At 44.1% G+C, this 23,370-nt stretch overlaps 1 protein-coding gene across 7 annotated transcripts in view; it reads left to right on the top strand.

Moving 5' to 3' along the window:
* The window catches only part of RHBDL3 (rhomboid like 3), a 541,614-nt gene that overhangs the window by 173,152 nt on the left and 345,092 nt on the right, over window positions 1–23,370 (top strand). The window contains exon 3 of one of the 7 annotated variants that reach the window (XM_069199954.1): window positions 16,932–17,047. The exons of the other annotated variants lie outside the window; for them this stretch is intronic. Within the exon in view, the coding sequence (XP_069056055.1) occupies window positions 17,021–17,047 (27 nt within the window). The 5' untranslated portion in view covers window positions 16,932–17,020. The remainder of the gene's footprint in view (window positions 1–16,931; window positions 17,048–23,370) is intronic. 7 annotated transcript variants of the gene reach the window in all.

The following is a 23,370-nucleotide window of genomic DNA, read 5'->3' as shown; positions in this document are numbered from 1 at the left end:
CTGCTGGTTGAGGGTGGAAGACAAGACCCCAACAAAATGGTAGTGTGATAGGCAGCCTCCGCTGGCACGGATGAACAATGCAGGGGTCACTACAAATTTGCGTCCTTTTTTCCCAACATCCTAGGGATTCTAGAGGTACCCAGAGTTTGTGGGTTCCCCTGGAGGAGATAAGAAATTAGCCAAACTACAGCAAACATTTTTTTTTAAATGGAAAAAGGGCTGCAGAAGAAGGCTTGTGTTTTTTCCCTGAAAATGGCACCAACAAATGGTTTGCGGTGCTAAAATCACCGTCTTCTCAGCTTTCAGGCAGGAACAGGCAGACTTGAATCAGAACACCAGATTTTTCAACACAATTTTGGCATTTTACTGGGACATACCCCATTTTTACTATTTTTTGTGCCTGTAGCCTCCTTCCAGTTAGTGACAGAAATGAGTAAGAAACCAATGCAGGATCCTGGACAGCTAAACATTTCTAAAAAGTAGACAATATTTTGAATTCAGAAAGGGGTCATTTGTGTAGATCCTACAAGGTCTTTCTACAGAACATAACAGCTGAAATAAAAAATTGAAATTGAGGTACAAAACCAGCCATTTTTCTCCACGTTTTACTCTGTAACTTTTTCCTGCGATGTCAGATTTTTTAAAGCAATATACTGTTACATCTGCTGGACTCTTCTGGTTGTGGGGATATATATGGCTTGTAGATTATTCAAGAACTCTAGATACCCAGAGGCAGTAAAGGAGCTGCACCTTGCAATGGGCTTTCATTGTATACTGGGTATACAGCAATTGACTTGGTGAAATATAAAGAGTGAAGAATAGATATTGAGGAAACCTTTATATTTCCAAAATGGGCACAGGATAAGGTGTTGAGAAGCAGTGGTTATTTGCACATCTCTGAATTCCGGGGTCCCCATACTAGCATGTGAATTACAGGGCATTTCTCAAATAGACTTCTTTTTTACACACTGTCTTACATTTGGAGAAAAAAAATGTAGAGAAAGATAAGGAGCAATAACACTTGTTCTTCTATTCTGTGTTACCCTAAGTCTCCAGATAAAAATCTCACTTGTGTGGGTAGGCCTAGTGCTGGCAACAGGAAACGCTACATGGACACATCACTTTTTTACATAAACATTTGACCAGTTTTTTGGAAAGTGCCTAGCTGTGGATTTTGGCCTCTAGCTCAGTCGGCACCTAGGGAAACCTACCGAACCTGTGCATTTTTTTTAAACTAGACACCTAAGGGAATCCAGGATGTGGTGACTTGTGAGGTTCTCACCAGGTTCTGTTACCCAGAATCCTTTGCAAACCTCAAATTTTGGCAAAAAAACACATTTTCCTCACATTTCAGTGACAGGAAGTTATGGAATCTGAGAGGAGACACAAATTTCCTTCCACCCAACATTTCCCCCAAGTCTCTCGATACAAATGGTACTTCCCTTGTGTGGGTAGGCCTAGTGCCCATGACAGGGAATGCCCCAAAACACAATGTGGACACAACACATTTTCCCAAAGACTGACCTGTTTTTTGCGAAGTGTCTAGCTGTGGATTTTGGCTTCTAGCTCATCGGCCACTTAGGAAAACCTAGCGAACCTGGGCATTTCTGAAAACTAGACACCTAGGGGAACCCAAGATGTGGGTACTTGTGGTGCTCTCACCAGGTTCTGTTACCCAGAATCCTTAGCAAACCTCAAAATATGACCAAAAAAAAAACAAGTTTTCCTCACATTTTGGTGCTGCAAAGTTCTGGAATCTGAGAGGAGCCACAAACTTTCTTCTACCCAGCATTCCCCCAGGTCTCCCGATGAAAATGGTACCTCACTTGTGTGGGTAGGCCTAGTGCCCGTGACAGGAAATGCCCCCAAAACAGTGTGGACACATCAAAATGATCAAATACAAAACTACCTGTTTTTGCGGAGGGGGGCACCTGTGTTTTTGGTCCTGGGCTCAGCAGCCATCTAGGGAAACCTACCAGACCCAAACATTTCTGAAATCTAGACACCAGAGGGAGTCCAGGCAGGTGTGACTTGCGTGGATCCCCCAGTGTTTTTTTACCCAGAATCCTCAGCAAACCTCAAATTTAGCTTAAAAAAATCACATTTCTTCCACGTTTCCCCCTTCCTTCCCTGATGGGGGGTGTGGGTGGGCCGGGAGCTGGATTAGCTGGTCTCGTCCAGAGCACACGGGAACCGTGGCCGAGACCAACTAATATTGGGCAACCAGGGGGTTAATGGCTTCAACTACTGCCCTGTTGTTGGACTAAAAGACAACACTTCTATCCTGGAAAAAAATGGCCCATATGGTCACTGCCACAATGATTGGGAACAGCTCCAAAAATGTTACATTCTTAGTAATTCCGCTGTCATGCCAGGCCGTAGGCCAGTTGCCCCTACACCATTCTGTACTCAGCATGGCACAGAACTCTATGCTGCCCGCTGCGTCAGTGAACAGGCCAAGAGTATGATTAGATATGGGACACACAGGCCAGATGACAGAGCCATTAAATTGTTGCAATTATTGCAAACCATGCCATATTTTTAAGTCTTCCTTCACCTCGTCTGGCAGTTGCATGCAGTGGTGTTTCTGTGTGAGGCCGATCATTGCCCATGCAGTTGATCTTGAAAAGGGGTGTGCCATGGGAATAATCTGCAAGGCAAAGTTCAACTGGCCAACCAGCACTTGATGCTGGTGAAGAGTCACCTTCTTCAAGGCCAGCACAGCATCAATTGACTGTCAAAAAGCGTGTACCTTTTCAGAGAGAAGGCTGCATGCACCACTACAGTATCTATGTCAATACCAAGGAACGTGAGGCATGTCAAGGGTCCTGCTGTCTTCTCCGGCGCAATGGGCACCCCTAGGTCCTCAAAGAGGGCAGTCAGTGCGTTCAGCACCCAAGAGCACAACCCCGAATCTGGCGGCTCCAAAACTAGGAAATCATCAAAGTAATGAATCACCTCCCAGTGACAAGTGTGTGCCATGAATATCCACTGTAGTAGCAAGCTGAAGTGTTCAACGTATGTGTATGACACTACACATCCTGAAGGCATGAACTTGTCAAACTAGTATGAGTCCGCAAAATGTAATTCTAAGAGGTGGTAGACGTCAGGATGGACTGGGAGAAGTAAGGCTCAATGTCTGTTTTAGCTACCAAGGCCCCCGGACCGAGGTCACACAGCATCAACAATGCCTGATCCACAGATGAATAGCTGACCGAGCATTAATGTGTGTCAGTAGTCTCATTAACTGAAGGGACTTTGGGAGCTGAGAGATCATATATCAGCCTAAACTGCCCTGGTCCCTTTTTTAATACCACACCTAAAGGAGAACGACAAAGTTCTTAAAAGGTGGATAGGAAAAGGGCTTGGCTATTCTACTAAAGGAGCCTTCCCTCATTATTGTCTCAGATACTGCAGCCTGATGCAGGCAGACAGAAATCAAATTGTTACAGTGAGGTATGGGAGCTACTCAGAGTGCTGGAATCCTGAAACCAGTGGAAAACCCCAAATACAACAACTTTGCAGCCACTTTGCTGGGATACAAGTTCAGCCATGGGAAGAGCTTGGTAATCTGGACCGTTGTTGGCAACCTAAAACTGGGGCATTAGCTACTCCAGAGGAAGCGGCGTGGTGAAGAGCAGAGTGGCAGACAGAGATTGTGCAATAAAGAGGAACGTGCTACAGAGTTTGGAGGCTGCTTGCTAAGAGACCCTTTAGGGGCTGAGGAAAGGGCTTGGAGGACCTGCCTAATATCTGCCAGAGCAGCATAGACCCAGATGAAACTGGCATGTAGGGGCAACCACTGCCTGCAAGTGTAAAGGGTTATCAGGCTGCTGAATTTGGGTTCTGTGTTGGCCCACAACTACACCAGAGGGTACCACATGAACATTGGGTACAACTACTGCTGGGGGTGGTAGCCCCTCAACAAACGCTTTAGAGGGAGTTGGCACCTGTTTCTTAACCCAGTATTTCAGTGGTGGGAAAGCTACCTTAGGGGGAGGAATATGGGAACGCTGTGGACAATCCACCACTGCCTTTCCCTCATCCCGCTCGGACTCTGATCCAGAAACTTCTGAACCCCCGTTACTGCCTAGTTTGGCAAGGACCAGTTTAAGCAACTGGGTAATCAGGATTCCCTCCCTTTTCTCTTCCCAATCCAGCCTCCCTTAGAGCCATAACAGTGAACACCTAATGGGAAAGAAAGTAGTTGCCCTAAAATTGAAATAGGTACCACAAGATAATGCAGACTAAATACACTAAGCCAGTGGTTCCCAACCTTTTGATTTCTGTGGACCCCCACTTTAACATTAATGGAACCCAGGGACCCCCACTGAATCATCATGGGAATCCAGGGACCCCCCACCTGAGTCATTACTGGAAGCTGGGGACCTAATTTGTCAATATTTGTTAATATTTTTTCATTTTCTAGGCTCTCGCGGACCCCCTGAGAAGGCTTTGCGGACCCCCAGGGGTCCCCAGGCCACAGGTTGGGAACCACTGCACTAGGCGCTCCAAATAGCAGGTAACGCACTAAAAAACAGGAGATACCTCAACAACAAACATGCACAAAACCACAAACCCCTTCTTAACACTTACCCCAAATGCCTGGTCCACGTGCCTGGCCTCGCGAGGCTTGTAATCACTCCAGAGAGGGGCACACTGTAAACACCTGTCTGTGCTTATCTGACACATAGGGGCCAGGAAAGCGGGGCAGGGCAAGGGTAAGAAAAACTGCTGTAAGGCCTTAGGTTAAGAAAGTAGAGGAGGGCAACTAATTGTTAAGTCTGCCACCCAAGGCACTCATGGCACACAAATAGACTATGAAATTAGGGAAATTTATATGCCTCGTGTTTCTGCTGGCTCTGCCAAGCTGAATGACATACCTCCTGGCAGTGGGAGCAGCGAATACCTCCTACTTGTTTGGAAGAGTATTTTAAGTGCCCCAGACACTCCGTCAACAGCCAAGCTATCGATGTCAGCTGCTAAAGCTTTGGGTGCGGGAGAGGGAGCAGCGCCCGCAATTATGGCTGACGGCAGGTGCAATTAAAAAACAAAAAACTCTGGTGAGAGGTTAAAGAAATTGTCGATGTGATGAAACAAAGGCGGCTGCATTGGTCACTGCAAGAAAAGGTGAACCAATTGCTCTTTAAAAACAACAAGGCAAGCTGGTGCACTGACTGGTGAAAATTGGGCCGGACTAAGCGGAACGGCTCTGTTGGGGCACACCACGGATGCTGGGATGGGATGGAGAGGGGGTGCTAAGGACCCAGGTAGCGGCAGGCACAAACCAGGCTCGCTCCAGAAAGAGGTTCACTCTGGGAGGGTGAGCCGACCGCACAGATGTTGCCACTGAATTAGAGGGAATCTCACGAGAAATTCGGTAGTCCACGACACCGCTTAGTTCTCCTGTCTGTCCTCTACAACCCTGCTGCCGCAGTGCTCTGCTCTAAAAGGCGAAGCCCAGGGGCAAGGGACCATATTTACCCCTGGCCATTGCAGCGGCGATGGAAAGAGACTCAGACAGGACGCGACTCTTCACTTCCTGTTGCCCCAAACGCATCTTGCAATGGAAGGTGACAGGAAGTTCCAAATGGGTCGGCACTTCGCAAGAGCCATGAGGGGCACGGGCCATGGTGGTCCCTTGTCCTAATGCTGCGCCCCTCCCCCTCATGCGAGGCGCTCTTTACAGAATGCTGGAAGCCTGTAGAATGCGTGAAAAGCAGAAGTACAGTGTCATGACCCCGACAGTATGAATCCGTATTTAATGCTCCATCCCCCTCCCGAGAGCCACAGTCTCTTAAGCCTTCTTCCTGCGGTTTGCTGTGTATCTCCTTCATTCACTGTCTGAAGTGACCAGCGCTGGGCTCCTTCTAGTACCTCCACTTGAAAGTTTGATTCTGTTACTGAACCCATCAGTCCTCCAACGCTACTGTTGTTTGCCACATTAGAAATCTACAATGTAACATACAATTTGAATGCTTCAAAAGCTGATCATTTGAAACGCAAAGCACGACGCTCAGTAGGATGTACTGGAGTTAAAAACATTAAGATTTATAACATTGTAATATGGTAGGACCAGGATATAATTTTTGAAAAGGCAACCCTCTGGTCCTCCCATGAAAGGTGGGAAACAGGCCGACAATAATCAACCAACCCGTGGTGCTGAGCCTCAAATATGGGACTTGTTTTGTATTACTCTTTGCATTCTCTGAGTTTGACATTGGTTTTGGTATTTCTCTATCCTTGCACTGTCTCAAAATGCCCGATTCATTATGATGCTGTGGAAATCTCTGGATATCAATTCATAAATACATACGCAATTTAATTTAATAATATAATAGGGGCCTTGCATTGTGTTTCTTCATTAATCTTTGAAATACATTTTTTTCAAAGAGAAGAACTCGTAAAACGATAAACGTTACTGTTTGTTTTATGCGCTCAACGGATGAAAGATAAAAAAAACATTCAGGCATTTTTACAGGATTACCTAAGAAATAATCCTTTGCCCCCATAATCTTCTTAAGGGGGGATCCGCAAGGGAAATCTTATGTCGTCATCTTCACCTTCTGTTCTTGCCGCCGTCAGTGGCTAGTATTGGACGTGAACCGGGAAGAGAACGTTGGATAGCTCGCGGTGGCTTCTGGGGCCGCGAGATCGGGTCCCTCCTGGCCAATGAGCTGCAGCGTGCTTCCACAGCTCTAGACCGGCTGGCAGCGCGTGGCGCAGTGTCACGGTCCCTACAAAAATAACCAGGTTGGCGAGAGCCCGAGGTGGTATGGGGTGGGTTAATCACCTCACAGTCAGCAGGCCTCCTCCTGCCAAGTCTCATTAGCGTCCCTTAGGAGAGACATGCTTGGCTGTTGTTCCTGGAATGAAGTGCAGTCACAGCGCCTCACGCAGAACTGGTAATGACGGTTTGATGTTAACCCACGTTCCTCTGGATTATAAGGCACAGCACATCCAGCGTTTCTGCACGGCCCCTGCTGCTGTGTGGGTAGTGGTCCGTGCGTGAACCTATTGGCACTCTTGTAAATAAGTCCTACTTATTGTATGGTAAACCATTCTAAAGAGGGAACACGTTTGAGTATCAGATAAATGTTTTAAGATCCCTCGAGGACATGCATGATGCACATGACATTACCCACTTGCGGGGGGGCGAGGGGTATCTCCTCTGTCTTGTCAGTTGAACGCTTTTTCTGCATCCCTCCCGCAGGTGAGTCCAAAGGAACCCCTTCCCAGGGCTAGTGCAGAAAAGACTCCCGCTTGTGGTGCTCATGCACTAGACATCCATTATTAGAGAACATGCATTCACAGGACTCCATCATCAGCATCTCCCTCTTGAACTTTAAATGCCACACTCATGACCATCCCATGCAATAGTCCCCATCCTCTCTTTAGGTCCTACTCAGAGGAACTCTTTTCTTTCATATAGTGTGCAGAAAATCCCCTTTTCACTTATATAATTTAATAATGTAATTTTCTTGTATAGTGCTCACCTCACTAGTCACCTAACAACCCTTTGTAACTTTCGTGAACTCAGAAGTTCAGTCCTTTCTCAGATGGTAGGTAGCTGTGTGTCGACCCAGAAAAGTGGACATTCATGTCTTCTCAAAGTCCAGCTTCAGTGGTGGGTTGATAGTATTTGTGGGTCCTGGCTCTTGTAGGTGGGAGAGACGGTTTTGGTCATATAGGGAAAGGAGGAGAAAACCTCTCTGAAGAGGGTAGTTTTTAGGTCGAGCGCACAATCACTTTGACCCGTTGTAAGTATTGTGGGCTTTTAACCACGTAGATCCCATGCCAATCACTTAAATTTGTTCCTGTGCTTGTCTGTCAAAAATCACTTGAAGTCATTGGTAAATGCTTTACTTTTGTCCCACATTGAGGCTGCTTTTGTCACGCCTTTCAGACTTCCCCTGATACATGGATTTTTGCACGATTGCCGATATACTTCAGCGTGGGCAAACACATTTTTTCTTTTGTCTCTCCCCTTCGTGCTGCATGGCGGTCATGGCACTTACAGCGTGAACAGCCACAACAACGTGAACTCAAATCGCCAAATATTTGTTAATGGATTTCTAAGCACCGAAAAATCCTAACAGTGTAGTAAACAAGACCATGTATGTTGAATCTGATATATTAGGCAACTGACACGACCATGATAAGCCTGTCAAACCTTATAAAGGTGTCAGTACAATAAATATCGTAGCCATTAGGATTTTTTGGTGCTTAGAAACCCATTAACAAATATTTGGCGATTTGAAATTCTACTTACCTTTGTGCCTTGAGGAAGTCAAGTTGACGAAACACGTGTTGGCTGTTGTACCTCTGGATTTATGGTGGCTGTTGTATCTCTGGATTCGTGTTGGATGTTACCATGTGGAACACTTGGATGAATAAAACGCTATAATATACCTAGATTGAATTGGAATTCTTATTGGCACAACAAGAAGAATCAGACCTTTATGGTGTGCCATGGTACAATAATATGGAACTTTCAAATAGCATTTGATTTTTCAAGTGATACTACTGCATCCTCAGTGGCTGGATGCTTACCAGTTTGGGCACCCTTGATGTTACTAGATACTAATGCATTGATTTTGTTTGCTATGTCACAATATACCTATGTATAGGAGGTGCAGACTTTGTACACAGCCACTGTCTTTTGTCTCTAACCATTACAAAAGGCCTTCTAGCCTTGAAAATGTGTAATGCAGTATGCCTTCTAGGGGCTACATATATAGTTACACATGCTTTACCTTCTCCCATTCTTTTTTTCTTGTGGTTATGTTCTCTAAGAGCTGACAATATGGTTACATGACCATGTTTCTTCCAAATGCTATTTTTATTGTGATGTCTTCTGAGCATTACAGTCAACACACTATAATATTCGCAGGCAGGGCATTACTTTTATAAAACATTTTTGCTCATAACTCAGCCTGTGGTTCTCCTAGGACAATGGGACCACCTTCAAAATGATTTTTCTGTCTACATCTGTCTACATCATCTCTGGGTCCCCCACTAAGTTAGTGGGGACCCCAAAATAATAACCCCACACACCATTCAGTGTCTTTTAAGCTTTCTCATGGCTAGGACTTTTGTTTTACAGCTAGGACAAGTTTTGTTTTAAATCCTTGTTTGTAATATCACTGCAGTAGGCCTCTAGCCCTAAAAACGCCCTCTACGGGCAAAGTATATGGTTACACTGTATTACTTTCTCCTGTTTTTTTCATGGGGTTGTGGCCTCTAGGGGCTAACAATATGGTTACATGACCATATTTCTTACAAATTATATCTTTGTTATGGTGCCCTCTAGTGGCTGTTTTGGGCATTGCAGTCTAATGCCAAAAGTTTATTTCTGATAAAGGTTTATATGATAATTGTATCTGTTTTAATAATCTATCCTTATTACAATTATGAGAATGATTTAATCCAACTCAACATCCTTATTACACTATGACAGTTTGAACACTCTTGATATGTTTGGGTGACACTTTTAGTTTATTTCTCCTCTTTGGCTGTCTTGTTTATTTTTTGGGGGGAATTGTGTTAGCCAGCCAGCAACTCTGATGGTGGAATGGTGAAAGTGATATTCTATTAGAATTAGCATGGTAGAGTTAAATTAGGTTGCAAAATGGCAACATTTTCATTTGTTTGCTGCTGATAGAGGAAGAAGGTAATGGAAGTGCTTTAGTTATATGCAGGGCCACTGGAATTCTATGGCATGAAAAGACCAAATTATAAAGCAGGGTTGACCAATTTAAGTGACCAGAAAAGTCTAGTTGTGAATTTACAATGCCAGTAGCTCTAACACAAGCACATTTGAGACATATTGCATTGCAAATGCTTGTTAGATTTCTTTTCAAGGCTGTCAGATTTTGTTGGTTGTTTATGGGCAGTGAGTTTTGAAGTTGAGCTCTGGTGGTGTAAACATTTTGGGCCCAGAATTCTGCACACTTTGAAGATTAAACATAGTATTTAAAACTTCTCCTTTGTGCCTGTCGAAGCTAGTAGAGCTCTTTAACTTCAGAGATAGTTTGTAGCAAATTATTTCAAGTTCATGCATAGCCTGGCTGCTTTGTATTGCATTCTCTGCACTTTTGAGTTTTATTTTTAAAAGGAGTCGGTGTAAATTCACATTACTCTAGTTGTTAAAGTTAGCTAGATTGCACTGTAGCTAGTCTAATATATATATATTTTAATTGGAAATGAGACAGGATCTCATAACCAGCTACGGCCCCCGCAAATCTCAAGGGAAGGGGCAGGCAGGGGGAGGAACTGGGGATAAACATTTAAAAAAACAACTCAAAACGTGCCTTTTGCCCTTGTCGCCACCTCCTGCCGCATTGCTCCTCGTCCCTCGATGTGGTGTCCCAGCATTCGCTGGGACATCAGCACAGGCTCCCCAGCAATCTTGGCACTGCTTTCATGCTAAACCTAGCATGATAGCAGCATCAGGATTGGTGGGAGTGGTTAGGACTGCTGGGCAGACACAACCATGGTGTCTATGTAGTTTCTCCAGCCCGGTTGTTCAACACAGCCGGGTTGGAGAAACCGTGCACATGTGTGTTTGGCCGGTGCCGAGACTCTCGCCTCCTCCCACCTCCCGTGGCCCAGGCCACCCCTCCCTTCACATGCTACTGGCTGAGCCAACAGCCGAAAGATAAACAATAATGAAATATCATTTTATCTTTCAGCTTCTGGCTTAGCCAAGGGGGTGAAGCTCCTTCATCATTACGAAGGAGCCGCCCATGCTCATAACCATTAATTGTAGTTGGTGTTTTCACATCTGCTGAATTGGGTGTACAAGTAAGAGGTTGTTGTCAAATAACCCCACAAAATATTTTACTGCATGAAATGTGGTTAGAGCAGGACCTAGTCCAGCAGCCATTCACATGGTAAACTGCCTGTTGAATAACCCCCAATTATGAGAATTTTGGCCTTCAAACCATTGAGTCGAAGGGAACTCTGTATAATCTGAAGGTGATATGTTTATGCTGTGATGCTGTTGTGCAGACTTAAGTCATTAACCTAGTAAGATGTGGAGTTGAATAACATTGGTGTGTATTTCGAATTATATGTGGTAAGATGAGATGTGAGCCATGTGGCTATTGAGAAGCAGAGGGCATTAATACCACAGACAACCCGAGGATCGTAGAATTTTTGACTCACCGAGGTCATAGACCAGTCCCTCTATAGTCACCTGCATGTGCCAAATTAATGGGACAGTTTTGTACCCCAGCACAAAGACTTCAGGCGGTTTCATGGCAGTAGCACCACCATGAAAAGGCTCGTGGAAAACAGGTACAGGCGGCACATGGAGGGGCCCTGCACTGCCAATGCACTTGGCATGGGCAGTTCAGGGGCCCCCCGGCCAGCACTGTCGCAGTGTTTACTGTCTGCTTTGCAGACAGTGAAAAGTGCGAGGGTGCTGGTGCACCCTCCAGGCTACTGCATTGCCGCCGGCTCGATTATGAGCCAGAGACAATGCTGTAGCCTGTTTCCCGCTAGTCCAGCGAGCGAAAACTCGGGTTTTCACCCACTGACTTAGCAGGAAACTCTTAATAACTCAGGCAGGGAGGTCGCTTCCTAGGAGGCAGCCACTGTGTCAGGAGTTTGTTGGACAGGCTTTCCTGTCCCCCAAACTCAAAATAGGGCCCTTAGTAACAAACAGGGACGTCTCAATTGAGAAGTAGTAATCCTCATTTCCATTTCTTCATTTCCCATCATCCCAGGCAATTCCTATGACCCCAGTGCTAGGAAATCGAAGCACAAAAACTTCAGTATATAGAGAGAATACTCAGAGCCAACAGCAGAGTAGAGCGAAACATCCTTGTTTGCTTTTTTCAACAGCAATCCTCTGCCTGGAACACAGGCGCTAGGTGTAGGGGTGTGTTAGCTGCAGCAGTACTCCCACAATAACCATGGTGCAGTTCAGACGGGGGAATGAGAAATAAACATTCTTTTTAATTGTTTTTTTCGTGCCACATTTGTACCTTTAAGGACTGATGTCAAATGTCAGGCTGTGTATTATGATAAATTGCTGCTTATGCTTTTAACAGGGAGATTTGTGTTTAATTTTCTTTCACTGAGCTAGAGGAATTTAGAAAGCAAAATATTTGATAGTGTTGCTGGGGTACATGGAGTGTAAATAGAAAGGCTTTAGGACGTCAGTTTTTTGCTAACGCAAAACCTAAAGACCTGCACATGAATTGTACAAATAATTAAAAATATATTAGCAGTCAGGAGAGCACAAATTAACCACATTTTCATAGTTCTGAAGTGTGATGTAAACAAGGATTTTATTAGGATCAGAACAAATCAGGACACTTTTTTTGGTGATGAGCAAATATTCGGTGAAACCAGGTCACCCAGTGTATGCAAGCAAACCAGAGAAGACACTTTAACTGCATGGCAGTCCCAAGCATCTTCAGAAAGCACTGCCTGTCTCCCCAGTCTCTGGCTGTTCTAAAGAAACTTCACAACAGCTTTGCTGCTGGGACAGCCCTGATTGCACTGAGACCCAGCCTTGAATGCAGTTCCAGGCCAGGGGTTCTAGATTTTTTTTTAGAGTGGCCCTGTTGCCATACATTTTACATCACTGGAGTCATGGAGATTGGGAAAAAAAGATGCATTTAACAAATAAATATTACAACAAATGAGCCACGTGGAGAAGTGTGGCACAATGGTTAGAGCGGCAGACCCTGATGCAGACTTCTGGCCCGGGACCAGGTTTCAATTCCCGCCTCAGCGGGTCTTGGGCTCAATTCTCTTGGACCAGATAATTCTCGCCTTGGTGCCTAATCTAATTAATGGGTCCCACTCTGTAACTCTGGGCAATAGCTTGCTTAATCTCCACAACTGCCCTGACTGCGCTTGGATGCCTGGCTTCACGCTGGGGGTTGCCCAGGAGTGGGTGCCTCACAAGGAAAAGCCAAAAGGGGTTGCACAGCAGTATGCGTACAGCACCTAACGCTATACAAGCGTGAAGTTTTACGTTTACATCTATTCAGAAGAAAGTGGTAAACGTGTGATATGTAGCCAGTTTTGCATTTTAGAATATAGTCACAAATACCTTACTAATGTGTGGTGTGATAGTACACTGTCATTTACAAACAGCACATTTTCCATTGAAGTGGCCACAACATTTGCTAAAGACATCTTGGGGACTTTCGGAAAGTTGACCTTGGAATGCATTCCACCCGTTGGTTTCCATTGGCTTTGTGGTTTGTAACTCACATTTTCTGGCTTTCTATTTGCTGGCTTTATTTGCATTAAACTCTCCAGGTTCAGTTTGCCCCTCCTGTTGTTTAAATGTGCTTGCGATATTCTTCCATGATCTCCCTTCCTGTAAATAGGCCTTTAAATCTTGTTCTTATCTTCTCACATTTGCTTTGCATTCAAAGATGGAGGTCTTCCATGGGCACTTGTTTGCTTTTCTTTCCTTGACTTCAAAGTGAGAGGATTTATGTGACAGTCTTGTTGGATACTGTGGGTAGGAAATAGGTTTTTGCTAGCACACAACAACATTTGAATGAACTGTGTAAGTATTTCAGAATATATTAGAATTGGGAACACAAACAAAGCACACATTTTGTTATTTCTGAAGTGTGTTGGAAACAAATACTTTAATATGATCAAAATAGATTAGTAAGCTAAGTGATGCAATTTCCACACATTTTTGTTTGTGCAGTGTATAGTTTTATTAGTAAAACTATGTCTGTACACATGTAATGGTAATTTCAATTAAAAATGTGTTGTTTGTATAGGATGTGCGCTACCATACCATCCATACTCCGCTCTACAGCACTCCACTCTACTCTGCACCACTCCACACCACTGCACTGTACTCTGCAACACTCCACTTTACACCACTCGATGCCACTGCACCACTTCCCGCTACTGCACTCTATGCCACCTAACGCTATGCCTCTCTGCTCTGCCATGTGCCACTCTACTCCATGCCAATGCACTCTACACCAGTCTAGTCTAGGCCACAGCAATCTACTCTGCACCGCTCCACTCTAAGCCAATATACTACACCAATGCACTTTACACTAACATTCAACTCTATGCCCCTTCACTCCACGCCAATCCTCTGTAAGCCACTCTAATCTACTCTGCACTACTTCACTCTATGCCACTTTACTCTACACCACTTTATGTCAGTACTCTATGCCTACACTGCACTACGCATCTCCAAGCCACTTCACTCTACTCTGAAGCAATCTAGTCTATGCCATTATAGTCTACATCACTCTACTCCTCTCTGTACCACTCCACTCTATGCCACTGCACTCTACACCACTCTACTCTTTACCACTGCACTCTGTGCCAAAGCACTCTCCACAACTGCACTCTGTCACTGCACTCTACTCTGCATCACTGTACTCTACACCACTCTACTCTTCTTCACTGCACTCTAACTTTACTCTGCAATACTGTACTTTCTGCCACTGAACTCTACGCCATTCTACTCTGCACTACTCCTCTGTACACTACTCCACTATATGCCACTGCAGTGTACGGCACTGTACTCTAAACTGCACTACTCTTTGCTGCTGTACTCAGCACCACTCTATGCCACTGCACGCTATGCCACTCGACTCTACGCCACTGCCCTCTGCATCATTCAACTTAACGCTACACCACTCTACGCCGCTCTTCTCTATGCCACTCTACTTTACACCACTCTGCTCTATGCCACTGCACTAATCTGCGCTGCTCCACTGTGCCACTCCACTCTGCACCACTCCACTCTACAGCTCTGCATTGCACACAGCGGAATCAATACCACTGCACTCAATGCCTTTATACTCTGCAACACTCTACGTCAATGCACTCTACACCAGTCCACTCTACTCTGTGCCACTCCAGTGTATGCCACTCTACGCAACTCCACACTATGCCACTCCTATACAAGACACACTCTGCAACACTCTGCTCAGCTCTACGACACTCCATGCCACTCTCCTCCACGCCACTAACTTTTAACCATGCTGAACAGCAGCCACGCTGGCCTACAACAGGGCCAACACACACTGGCAAAGCCAATAGCTCCTGCATGGGCGAGTCCTATTGGCTTTGCGAATGCTTGTTTTAGATCTGAAAATGTGCTCCCCCTTGTGTTGCTGATGGGATGTAAAACAGCTGCAATTGTGTGTGAAATCTTTTTAAAAAAGCAGATACGTTTTAATCCGTGCCTTTGAACAGTTGATATGTAAATATTTGTAATATTTGGTTTCTTTTTCACCTTTATTTTCCTACAGGATAGACCCTTGAATGCTCTTTTCTCCACTTCTCTTCCCTTTTTCTTTCCCCCTGTTTATTTTTGTATGCTCCTGGTCACTCCTTTGATATTGTTCCATTTCTCAAATGTTGTTTTTAAAATGTTCAGTATTTCGTTTGATTTAGAAGATTAATTTTTAAATTCTTGTTATCGCTTTGAGATGTATCATTCCGTATTGCCAATGTATTGTGTGCAAATGGCATTTGTGAAGTATCATACGAGCATAAAGTTCTGAACAAAGTGACCATACCGGCTGAGGTTCGTTATTAACTGGGGAAAAGCTCAAGTCGTCTATACATTGAATTTAAGACATTGTGCAATTGTAAAAGAACTAAGATACAGAAGCTTGCAAAATATTTTTTGAGCTGTGATGTTCTACATGTCTTTGACCACATTTTGAGGAGCTGTAAAACTGATACATTATTGACTTTGCCAGAGAAATTAGATGACATTATTCTGCTTAAATTCAGTCGTACTATTCGATTCTTCTGTGCGTATTTTTGTGTCTGAATTTAATAGATGGGTAGCATCCCGCAGGTCATGGCTGGTCAAACCTACCAAATGCTTACTTGAGATAATATGTATTTGTATGTATACTGCCACACTTTAGTAATTATTGAGTTAATCACGCTTGCTTATTTCTTTTAGAATTAATGTATGCACATCGTTCAGGTCTGTTGACCCAGTGACAGCTTGCAGGCTGCGTATGCAAATTTGCTGCGCCTCGGATTGACAGAGTCATTAACAGAGGAGAATCTGAAACAGATAAGGCAGAGTGCATTTTAAAATGTTCATTTTTCCGTTGAAGTGCTCTTGGCCTCAGTTCTTGTGGCCAGTGCAGAAACCTTAGTGGGACCCTAATGTTTCAAACCATTTGTTGTTATAGCAACAACAACATCCACGTCTATGGTAGGCTGTTCCAGAGCAAAACTGAGCTACTACACTACATCTTAGCTGACTTTGGTTTAAATTTCGAGATGATATTTTTAAAAGATGTTTTTCTTCCTTTACGTTTTCCCTTTAGCTTGGCAGCTAATCTTCGTTTTAAACCACGTTTTCAAGCTTGCTGATTATTCTAGACATTAGGCGTGGTTGAATAATTTACTCTAACAATCAATATAGAATATATAGGATTCCTGGAAAGTACATCATATGGGAACTGTTGTTCCCCAGGAGTACTATAGGGTTACTCTCACAAGAGTATGCAGTTGGTTATGATGGATATATTTTCTGACCATAGATGTCGCTTCCCAACTAATATTACACAAGAGGCAATGGGTTCGTTGCACCGACATCTGGTCTCAATAGGAGCATATTTATTTCGTGCCTGAAGACAAGCATGGCAATTTAATGTTTTTTTTTTTTTGCTTCCAACCACAGGATATTGATTAGCAAAGCCTTAACATTTTGCCATGCACATTCATCCGAGGTTCGCATACCCACTTCATTCATAAAAGTAATCATATCATTCTTTAAAAAAAGAAGGTTGAGAATTGAGACTCTTATGTGGAAAATATTCTAAGCCTGATTAGTTCAAGGCATTACTGCAGCTGCTCTGCTTCTGATTTTTAGATCTTACTGACAGAAAGTTCTTCCGTGGCGAATGCAATTAGCGTGTGAGGATTGTTTTTTTTTTTTCTTTTAGAGTTTGGTGGATGGGTACTCAGTTGTGGTGGAGTACCCTATCTGCCAAACGGCCAGTCCACCCGCTCAGTTTGGACTCAGACGCACCAGATGCCTGACAGACCTCGCGCCACTGGTGTAAGTACAAAACACCATCCTCCCTATTTAGAGTGGACTATCTGATGTTCTTTTTTCCGTTCTGGACCGACGGGTAAACCTGGCAGTCCCAAGCAGAAAAATAGTAAAATGACCCCACACTCTAGGAGGGCATCCGTCATAACAACATTCCCGTTTTGGAAGTTTGTTTTTGTAAAACACAGAACTTTGCTGAGCAGCCGTCATATCCCAAGCTGCTGCTTTAGTTCCTTCAGAGGAGCCTACCATGACAGTGTCTCCGTTGAAGGCATAGATCTCAGTCAGGCCACCCGAGATCTCTGAATATTTAAATATTGTGGGCAGAAGTCTGTCATGGTTTCGGAGTTTATGACCCCCACCACCCTGGAGGACGGCATGCCACGTGACCAACTAAATGCGGGCCGACGTTCTTTCAGCCAGTTGTGAAGGGTGTCAGATAGTCAAGGTAAACAGCCAGAAGATTTGCATATCACTCTCTTTATTAAGTAATTTAGGAAATAATGATTTCTGCTGTCCATGACTGTTCTGAGGCCGTACATTTATAAAAAAGTGAGAGAAGAGTCAGAAGGAGAATTATAGGTGTAATTATCTAAAGAATGATAGGTCATAAGATGTGTCTGAAAGGTATATCAGGCAAGCCAATGGGCTACCAGGAAAATTCAGCAGTGGAGGGGATGAAAACATGGATTACCAGGAAAATCCAACAGTGGAAGGTTTAAGAATACAGCCTTGCAGAAGGACCCAACTGTAGAAGTATCAAAACACAGTGGCAGATAGGAGGGTCCATCTGCAGTTGATTGGGTCATATTGTAGAGAATGCCCTGGGGGCACAACTGGCGTGTGTGCCTGCTCTTTGTGCCTGTGAGGTATTTTGGTTTTACATATGCGTGGGTGGTATTTTATGTAATATGGATCGCTCTGGCACACATTTAGCACCAGCCCCATCTAAAGGTGGCATTTTTGCACTGGGATGTGACCCCATACAAATGAGGGAATACTTTGCCTCCAAACTCTCATTATGTTGCAGGCGTAGGCGCAGAAGCAAAGGCGCTATGGTGGGGGCAATGCTGGCAGTCCACCATAGTGAGTTGGCGCACAAGCAGTGCACCCCCAATGGTGCCCCTTAAAGCGGACAAAGGGGTGCTAAGTACCACCCCCCTCAGGCACCCAGTTGCAGGCAATTACTGACTGCCCCCACCTGTAGGGGTACGTCAGCCCCCCTTGAAAGGGTGGACAAGTGGCTTCAAACAGCTGAACCATCTTTCAGTAGTGTGCTGTTTCTAGTGTAGGTGCGGATTTCCACTTCTACTGGGAACATCGTATTTGCTGTGGTAGGGGGCATAGATGTAAGTGTGTGACGTGGCACAGAGTGGGACAGTGCTTCCTTACTGCCTGTCCTGGTCTGCCAGGACACTATGATCATGCCAGGCTTTGGGCAAGGTATAAGGATAGCCAGCCAGAGTTAAAATCCACCCGAAACGGCTATGGAGCCTCTAGTAAGTATATAGAGTAGCACAACACATCAGGGATTCAAAAAAGGACTAAATGGAAAAACACAGGCGTCAGTCGGAATGTCAACACTGCTTGTGGTAATGGTATCCCCTAAAAGGTGCGGTGGTAAACCCACAACCTTTATTTAAGTATTCAAAGAGCAGTATTATATAAAATACATATATTATCAATATTAAACTGGGTGTCAGGATTACTGTTCGCTAAGGCAGAGGTATAAGTGACGAACCCCCTTAGCTTCTATGCTGATGGTGAACCCCCATGGCGCCAAGGCAAAGCATATGCTGAGCAGGTGAAGTTCTCTGTTAGTAGGAAGAAGAAGCACAGTACAAACATAACAACATCTGGGACAGGTAACTCAATAACAAGAGAAAAATAAGTGGGGGCCGAAATGAACAGACATGGTGCTGGGGGACGACCTAGCATGAGTGGAAGCCACTGCAACTGCAAAGCATTTACCAGGCACTGATGAGCTTGCTTTGTAGCTGCACTGTCGCCCATGCCCTTACCAACACAGAAGTAACCTACCTCTGGACAGGGGCATAAAACAGGCCCCTGCGGTGCCGGGAAGCCCCCAGCTCTTTAAGGACCTCCCTTCCCCCGAGAGGGGCCCTATCCACCCGGGGCCAATGAATACCTATAAGAAATTTTAGATTCAGGAGCTCCTCTCCACATTCTGCGGGAGGCTGCCATTTTATGTTACACCACTGCCTTTGTTGTTTATCTCACTTCACCGCTTTTAATTCAATGGGTTTCCTCCCTATTTTTGTGTTTGGCCCAACCATGAGCATTTCATTCTCCCTTGTCTCTTTTCTTCCCCTTACCACTGTGTTTTTCCCCCATTCATCTCTTATTTAACCCCTCTCCTCTTTATCACCTGTCTCCGAGTGCCCTCTTGCTTACCAACCCCTGACTGTGTTTTGGCCACCTGCAAAGGGCCATCTTAAAATAGCTTGTTGACCATTCCAAGATGGTTTCCCACATGCGCACAGAAGCTCAGCAGGCATCTTTAGGGTCTTTTTCCCCCATTTTTCCAATCCCATTCAAAGATGATCGCTCCAGACGTGAGTTTTTCCACAATGACCTTCACTGAATGGGATTCATAAATGTAAATAAATGCATGGCCATTTACAACAGCCATCTACCATGAAACAAAATGCTTTGGCAAATTCAATAGGTTTCAGGGCTGGAACCAATTTGCTTTGCCAGTGCTTGTTTTTGGTTGTGCAAGATAGTAACACCGTAGTCTTCAGTAACACAGTACTCTTCCATAATGTGAATTCTCATACAGTGCTAATTCTTTTAGACATTCTTAATGAGTAGAGTATACACAAGAGTCTACAGTATGGGACAGAAACAATTGTGTAGTAAGGATGACAAGCATTCTAGTGCAAGCAAGAAAACCGGGCCCCTCATACCAAGGTTAAACACTCAAATACACCCAAAATCAAGGTGTATAGGGCCCCTCAGGCCCCTGCCCTCGGTGCCATTACACCTGTTACACTATTGATAGTTATGCCTCAGGTCAGGAATAGGCAGTTAAAACGTAATTTCTTAAGTAAATTCTGGTAACAGGCACATGAGTATTTAGGGACTCCATCTTTAATTTACCTTTTATAGTAAACAGTAAAAATGATTTTAAAAAAAGGGTAGACTTGTGGGTCCTAGATAAGTAAATGATGCATCCTGTATTTCTCTGTTTAGTTTCAAGATATTCATAATATACTCTGCGGTGTACAATTTAATAATATTACAATGCTGATTAACAAGTTACATTGCTAATATATTATAAATACTGGACTACGTTCAAGGTAATAAATGCATATTTTTTCACGTATCCATGTTTTTTTAAGCCACATCATGCAAACAGTGTATCTAAGGCTAAATAACATTCCTGAAAGAGTTCTCTGGTTGTCTGAGTGTGAAGTACTGGGGCTGGGCTCAGATGTTTGCTATGCTCCTCATTAGACACTCTTTGAAGCTGTCTATTAAGCGGGGTAAAGCTGGGTACTCCAGACACATAGGTATGAGGGGTTAACACAGAGCTGACACTCTGTGGTCATTCTAGTCACCTTGTTCCAAAAATGGGCAGAGGGCATTTTGCATGTGTTTGGGTTTGTGACCACAATAAGGGGGCTCAAAACCCAAAGTGGTTGATCAGGGCCGGACAGGCCTTTTATTCTACCAGGCATTTCCCCGGTGGGCTGGAGCCCTTAGAGGCTGGTTTTAAAAGCCCAGGGCTGCTCCTGGTACCTCCGTCACTCTCTCCAGTTTCCTGAGGTTAATTGCAGCAAGCACTGGAGAAGATTCTAGAGCATGGGTACTCACAAACATTTTCTCAGGGGCCAAAAAGTTTAATCTGTGGTATGACCAAGGGCCGCACTGATGTCAGCAGGGTGGCGGTCGGGGCGAGGGAAAAAAAGGGTGTTGGGGAGTGAAGCATGCACATCTAGTGGCTGAATTGCACAATGTGAAACCAGAAAATCTGGGCTCAATCCCGGCTTCGGTACTCGACCAAACTGTATGATCCTAGGCAATTCATTTATTTCACTTTCCATCCTTTTTCTTCATTATCACATATAAGAGGACCTATAAATACATGACTTCAGGATGTGAGCTGTACAAAACCTTCTCCAGTGTTTAATTTATTAAACTTTAATGTTGTTCATGAGTAATAGCAACCCAGCCCAGCTAAAGGGTGCACATAAATAACTTTCCTCTTAGTTTATTATTTGCATTGTTGTCTGGGTGGGGAGAAGCAATAATATTTCTAAATTGATGTTTGAAAACTATCACTTAAAAAATACTCCTTAATACACTTTAAAAATACTTCTCAATGCACTGGTATGAAGTACTAAGTTAAACGATTCTTCATATTAATGAACTACACTTTTTGAATTTTGATTAGACTATCATATTTTTAGAAGCCAATCGTAAGATGTCTTAAAAAATCAAGGTGTTGCTAAAGTTAAGTGGTGCAGGACACCCTATTTACTTCCTTTCTTTATCTTAAAATAACCATTAAATAGATGGCTAACCTTTTATTTGATGTATTTTTCATGTTTGTGCTGAGTTGAGTAAACAGCAGCTTACTGCCAATATTGCCCAGGGGGCCGCATGTAAAGGCCAGAAGGGCTGCATGTGGCTCCCGGGCCGTACTTTGAGTATCACTGTTCTAGAGAGAGAAAGAGCTGGAGGGAGGGGGAAGCTAGAGAGAAAGAGATCGGAAAAAGAGGAGAGAAAAATAATTGATGGATGGAAAAAGAGAGCCTGCCCAGGGAGACAAAGTGAGCAGGGCTGCTGTAAGGATTATTTCTAGAGCTGCTTTTCGTCCCCCAGTCAGGCCCTGTGGTTGATAATGACAATCAACAGCCAATCTATTGTTGGATTCCTAAATCATTGATTAACATTTGGTCTCTGATAAATTGAAATCCATCCACTTCTGCTTTTGACTAACAGTCATTAACCCTGAGAGCCTCAGAAATCACAAGGCTTGGCTCAGCCAACCTCTTAGTGGAGGGCGGGAGGTCATGGGCCTTGCTCCTCATTCATTACCATGGGAGCTCATTGCCCTTCTCTTTGTCTGCAGTGCAGGCGGCAGTGGACACCAGGCCAGGCAGCAGGAGCAGATGAGGCAAGCATACAGAAGGCTTCTTGAAGATTAGTAGTTACCCCAGCTCCCCTGTGACATGACTGGACGGGTGGTATGGTCACCTAGCCATGGAGCCAAGAGGTCATGGGGGTTGTAGGACACAGGGTTGATAACACCACTGTGGATTAGAATGAACGTGCAGCTGATGGGCTGGTTTTACTTCAATATAATTTGCCTTCACAATCAGTTATTTTATTTCATGTTAATCATAGCGTAAAACAAGACAAACATTAATGACTAAATGCAAGAAGGAAATGACAGAAGGGAGATGCTTCGAAAAGCATGTCCCAAAATTAAAGAATGTTCCTTACCAAGCACAGACTCTAGCCTAATTCTGGTACCGGAAGCTTCAATGTGAAATTTATTATGACATTTTATATTCAGGACCGCACTTTAAACTTTGGAGCCTTGAGAAAGCTCTGAGGCTGTATGGACTGAGCGAAATACATGTTGGCTGAAGCTTCAAAGTTATATTGAGAAAGAACTGGTGCATTATTCTTAGTTTACAGGCTCGATTTTCAGATTAACTATTAACTGCATATTGAAAGTGGATCCATCCTCGTCTAGTGTCAATCTGAGCAGTAGAGCTTGACACAGAGGATTATATACCAGTGACATATGAGAGTTTACACTATTGCAACGCAGAGTTATGCCTAATCCTGCAACACACAGCTGGAAGCCTCGAAGTATTGTGTCCTTTACACTCAGCTGGTGTCTATTTCGACTGATCGAAGGTTTTTATTTTAGTGTTGCAGGGACTAAAGCAGCCTTCGGTCCACTGATTCTCCTCTGGCTTGGATTTCTGCATTCAAACTGTCAGAAATAAAATAATAATGAACAAACCCGGCTCATCCTATGAATAGCTATTCTTGTAGCTCCATTTATGTACTTTAAGTTCAGCAACCTCAGACTACAAAGAGTATAGATCTCAGGCTTGAAAGCGCCGAGCCTGTCTTGTGTTCACTGAACGCTGCAGGCCTCCTGTTCTGTTAAAACAAAAAGTCTCTGATTTTACATGGAAAGAGGATCACATAGTGAAAAATCACACAAACCTGCAAGAGAAAATTGAAAGCACGCCAAAAAGGCACATCGGCCTAGCAGAAGTGGGGAATAGTACGGGAAGGCACGTGCCTCTGAAAGGACTATTGGATTAGACACGGAATTA

The sequence above is a fragment of the Pleurodeles waltl genome, chromosome 7 (assembly GCF_031143425.1).
Source record: "Pleurodeles waltl isolate 20211129_DDA chromosome 7, aPleWal1.hap1.20221129, whole genome shotgun sequence".
Lineage (NCBI taxonomy): Eukaryota > Metazoa > Chordata > Amphibia > Caudata > Salamandridae > Pleurodeles > Pleurodeles waltl.
The sequence above is the reverse complement of the archived record's forward strand: the minus strand, read 5'-3'. Positions and strand labels throughout refer to the sequence as shown.